Below are 5,156 nucleotides of genomic sequence, written 5' to 3'. Positions count from 1 at the left end.
CTATTGATGTTGCTGCTGCACATCCAGCTTCCAGTAATCCAAACACAAACTGCCATTTAATTAATACAATAATTAAATTTTAACTACTATTAAAGAAACTACCTATTTTAAGTTTTATGAATTGACCGATAAAAAATATATTTACATAATCAAATCATTTATAAGCTAATTGTAGATGATATTGTTGGCTTCTTGGACATATTATGAATTAATAGACGAATGTTTTCGTTGATTTTTTTTCTTTCTAAAGGATCTTTGACTAGGATTGAAATTTAATTTAATATTCTGTCTGTTTCATTTTACTAGACTCATATTGACTTGAAAATATTCATTTAGGAATTTATTTTACTAAATTCACTTTATTAATTATACTTTGAATCCTTATATAGTTATTTCTCTTGATTAGGTAAGATAAATAATATTTTTTTAATATAAAGATCAATTAAAATAAAATGGACAAAGTATTTTCCTCATCTTAAAATTTGAAAATCTGACGGTCAAGAGATTTCACATGTCTTATTATACGCTAATGTTAACGCCCTTTTTAAGCTTTTCATTTGACTATTATGCATGTCATTTACAATTATTTTTTTAGCATTGTAGGAAAATTAGCACTAGATTTTATATCATCTGTAATTTAAGAGAGTGAAAACTACGAAGGAAATGATCAAGCTGAAAATTTAAAGGAGAAAATAGTACAAAGGGGAATAATAATAATAAAGAAAGTTACACATTTAATCGCTCGTCAATAAAATAAATTAAGGAGGGAACGTACCAAATCATGGAGGAACAAGTAAAAAAAGTACTTGTTGGAGTGAAGATGTTTTTTATAACAACAAATCAGAACAAGAAATAGAGAAACAACAGATGAGGTACATCCAATGATATTTGCATATGCAAAAAATCTGCAAATTAAGGGTAAAAAATTATCATTTAAAAAAAAAAGAAATTCAATCTAAATTAATTAGTACTAATTAATTATAATTTTTTTAATTACTTACTTCATTGAAGGAGAATAGGTGTAACGGGCATCAAGGCCAAGAAAGAGAACTTGTTTACTAGTCATAATTCTCCAAACAGCACCTAAACAGAAAGCAAATCCCAAAATTCTCAAAATAATTTGAAAAATTAACACAACTTTTTGAGTTTTGGGAGAAGGGTTATGCTTAATCTTGGCTTCTAATCTCTCCATTCTGAATAATTGAGAAAAAGAAATTGTAGGTAAATTTTTTAAAATAAAATCAAAGCATAAAAAAGGACCAGAGAGTTGTGTGAAATAGGAGGTTAAATTTAATTTTTGTTGTTAGTATTTAAGGAGAAGATAAGAATAGAGTAGTTATGGGGTAAATTTCATAAATGAGCACAGAATTATGATTTTATTAAAATTATATATTATAAATTTATTTCCAAAAATAAAAATACGTTACCATCAAACTTTCACACTACTAACACAAAAATCACAATAGCAAAACAACTCAACCTTTCGATGAGCCATAATTTACTCTATATTTTAGCCCTTTTTAAATTTCTAATTTTTTTTTATAAATACAGTTTCAATAAAAAGAGTAAATTCCTTTCAACAACCCCAACCAACCAACCCCCAACACCTCTTTTCATAAGTGTAGTTAATATATTTGTGTTACATTTTATTGGATACGAAGAAACTAAATTTTATGGAGAAATAGTTACTATTATTAATTATTCTTGCAAAAGTTATTAGTGTATCAGAAATAATAATATTGTAGTAAATTCTGTTCAATTCATATGACCCTTTTAGTCGTTTGATTGATTAAAGTTTCTTTAGGTATTTTAAATGAGCTAAGAAAGGAAATAATGAATATCAGTTTAGGTGAAAATCTAGAAAATGGATATGCAAAATTGAGGGCAAAAATGGGATACATTTGGAAGCGATAAAAAATTGATAGATTATCATTCATCGAAAAGTTATACTAAAATTGAGTTGGATCGGTCTTCTTTTAGTTGGATTTATTTATCAAATTAAAAATATCAAATTATTTTAGACTAAACTATTGACAGTAAAAATATTTTTTAAACCGAGTTATTAACTTAGTGTATTTTATTTAATTTTGCACAATTCAAAAATATTTTTGCCTCATTTTTTTCATAAATAAAAGAACATTTATTAAAAAGAGATATTACTATGGTAAAAGATTAAAGTTATAAGGGAAAATTAGTTATTGTTTTATTAATATTTTTAAAATAAAAAAATGAATGAAAAATAAATATGACAACTAAAACGAAAGAATGAGTAAATTTGGTCAGCAATATTGTAAATTATAAGTACTGCCCCTATGAACAATTTCCAACTCAAATCTTATGCTAAATTTTTTTAGACCATTGTCTTCTACTTGTATTATTTCTCTTAACACTTTTAATTCAAAAATAAATCTAAACTATCAATAGCAGAATGACTATTATGCGTTAAGAAAGTTCAAGGTCGAGACAAATGACAATATGTTTTAAATTCTCATCATCTAGTGATCTTAATTTACCACAAAATAAGAAACAAAAAATATTTGCATATGCTTCAATTCGTTCAAATCTATTTTGAAGTGAAAAAATAGTTTGATCTAATATATATAAAGTAGTCAACTCTAAGTTCAAGGGACTTTGTAATTTCGTTATTAATATTTTCATCAAATTGTTCTATATTCATTTCATATGCAATTTCCTTAGTAGAAAGCATAATACTCATAGTATATATAATTTAGTTTTAACAAATATCATTTATAAGTAATTTTCTTTTTAATAATATGGGGGCTTCTAAAAATATGGGACCCTAACGATGACTTTGGTAGCCTAATTAAGATGGGCCTGAGTGTGAGCTAGGATGCTCAAGAGTTTCATATTAGATGAAAAAGAAAGGATTGTGTGATCTTGTACAATTATTCCTACGAATAATTTTTTTTATCATAAATTACTTCTGACTTTTGACGTTTATTTATATTCCCAATATTCCCAACTCCTTTCTTTCCGCTTATCAATTGTTACGTCCCTATGTTATGTTGCGTGTAATTGGCAGCAATGGACATAATTGATACTCCTATATATGTATTATCATTGGGTAAGCATTAAAGAAAGAGGCAAGCCAAGAGTTTGAAATGCTATAATATATTTGTAATTGGTGTTGGACGTGTGAACACTTTTTTTATATTTTGGTACCTCAAAGAAAGAGATGAATATAAAATTTTGAAAGTCCCCTTTTAGATGTTGAGGGATGATGAATCAACGAAAGTTGCTTGGGTTTTATACCCTGAGTTCAGGTTCATGGAAAACCGTATCTTTCACTCTTCCTACCCTAACTGGTTCTTCGGAACCTCAGATTTCTGTGAATGGTTTTATGTATTGGCTGGCTGGAAGCGAGGTGGAATATGTTATTTGCTTTGATCTGATTAAGGATGGATTCAAACTTATAGATATTCCTGATGATCGCCAACTTGTTCACAGAAAGCTTATGGTTTTGAGAGGATCACTTGCGATGATGGTCTCTGTTGAGGATCGTACTAAGGATACTGAGATATGGATGCTCGTGAATGAAAATAGTTCATACTCTTGGACTAAGAAGTTCAATTTAGAACCTTTCTCCGGAAAAACAATGCTGATGGAAATGTTGAACGATCATAAGCTTCTCGTCGTTGTTTTAAAAACTCATCTTTGTGGTCTCAGACAAGTCTACTCTTATGATCTGGTTACCAAAATGGTGGAATATTTTCATGTACCAAAGGAACAAGATTTAGCATCGTTTGTGGGAGTGCATGGGTGCTATTTTGAGAGCTTGGAAATTAGAATAGAGGATTAGCAGAAAGTTAGAGGCGATTTCTTTCTCTGGGAGGCGGGGTCATGATTTTATTTTAGAGCATTTTAGAACAACTTTCTAAGTGCGAAGGGACCTTTCCTCATTGATAAGAGAGATTTCAAATATTAGATCGAAATTTGACAAAGCATACTTTATGTTAGCTAGACAAAATTGATTGACAGTAGAAAATTGGCAATAAGTTTTTGCTAATAGCTCAAGTTTTTGTTGTTTTATGTTCGTTCTTCGTACTATATTTTCACTATCAATTTTTTTTCTTTGATATTCTTGTCACATTTTTTATTTTATATAATTTTCCTTTTAAATTTATTTTGTAAAATATACCTTTTTTTGTCTAGCGTTTATTGAGAAAACTTCTTTATCTTTTGAAAAAAATAGTATAAAATTTACATACATTTAATCTTGTGATAATAGAATGGGTATGTTGTTGTTGTTGGAAATAAAGTTTCATTGATGCATCTAATATTCCTTTTTGAAATGCCAAAGCAATGTCAATAGATATCATCAATATTTTACGCATGTTGGATTCTCTTATTTGGCAAAAAGTCTATAAAGGTATACTCCTTTTATGAATAGTTTTGAAACACTGCAAAATATTTTCATATTTTTTACATTTCGTATTCAGTCAAATTTAATCAAATAAATTATGACAAAGAGTGAATGGTTTTTATTTTTATTGACATACCAATAAACTGAGAAAGAAAATTATTGATAATTATTTTGATATTAACAAAAAGCCAAGACAGGTTTTTCATAGGTCTAACTCCAAAAACATTCTTCAATATGATAAAAAATTGATAGATTATCATTCATCGAAAAGTTATAAAATTGAGTTGGATCGGTCTTCTTTTAGTTGGATTTATTTATTAATTTTTTTAAAAAAAATTATTTTAGACTAAACTATTGACGGTAAAAATATTTTTTAAACCAAATTATTAACTTAGTGTATTTTATTTAATTTTGCATAATTCAAAAATATTTTTGACTCATTTTTTTCATAAATAAAAGAACATTTATTAAAAAGAGATATTACTATGGTAAAAGATTAAAGATATAAGGGAAAATTAGTTATTGTTTTATTAATATTTTTAAGATAAAAAAAATGTATGAAAAATAAATATGACAACTAAAACGAAAGAATGAGTAAATTTGGTCAGCAATATTGTAAATTATAAGTACTTCCCCTATGGACAATTTCCAACTCAAATCTTATGCTAAAATTTTTTAGACCATTGTCTTCTTCTTGTATTATTTCTCTTAACACTTTTAATTCAAAAAATAAATCTAAACTATCAATAGCAGAATGACTATTATGTGTTAA

At 27.1% G+C, this 5,156-nt stretch overlaps 1 protein-coding gene across 1 annotated transcript; it reads left to right on the top strand.

Annotated features, from left to right (window-relative positions):
• Positions 1-3,241: 3,241 nt before the first annotated feature.
• On the top strand, positions 3,242-3,820 carry LOC107058242 (uncharacterized). The gene has a single exon (XM_015303708.1). The coding sequence runs from the start codon at positions 3,242-3,244 to the stop codon at positions 3,818-3,820; it is 579 nt and encodes a 192-aa protein (XP_015159194.1).
• Positions 3,821-5,156: the final 1,336 nt, after the last annotated feature.

The sequence above is a fragment of the Solanum tuberosum genome, unplaced genomic scaffold (genome assembly GCF_000226075.1).
Source record: "Solanum tuberosum cultivar DM 1-3 516 R44 unplaced genomic scaffold, SolTub_3.0 scf00473, whole genome shotgun sequence".
NCBI classification, from domain to species: Eukaryota; Viridiplantae; Streptophyta; class Magnoliopsida; order Solanales; family Solanaceae; genus Solanum; species Solanum tuberosum.
This window is presented reverse-complemented; position numbering and strand designations above follow the sequence as displayed.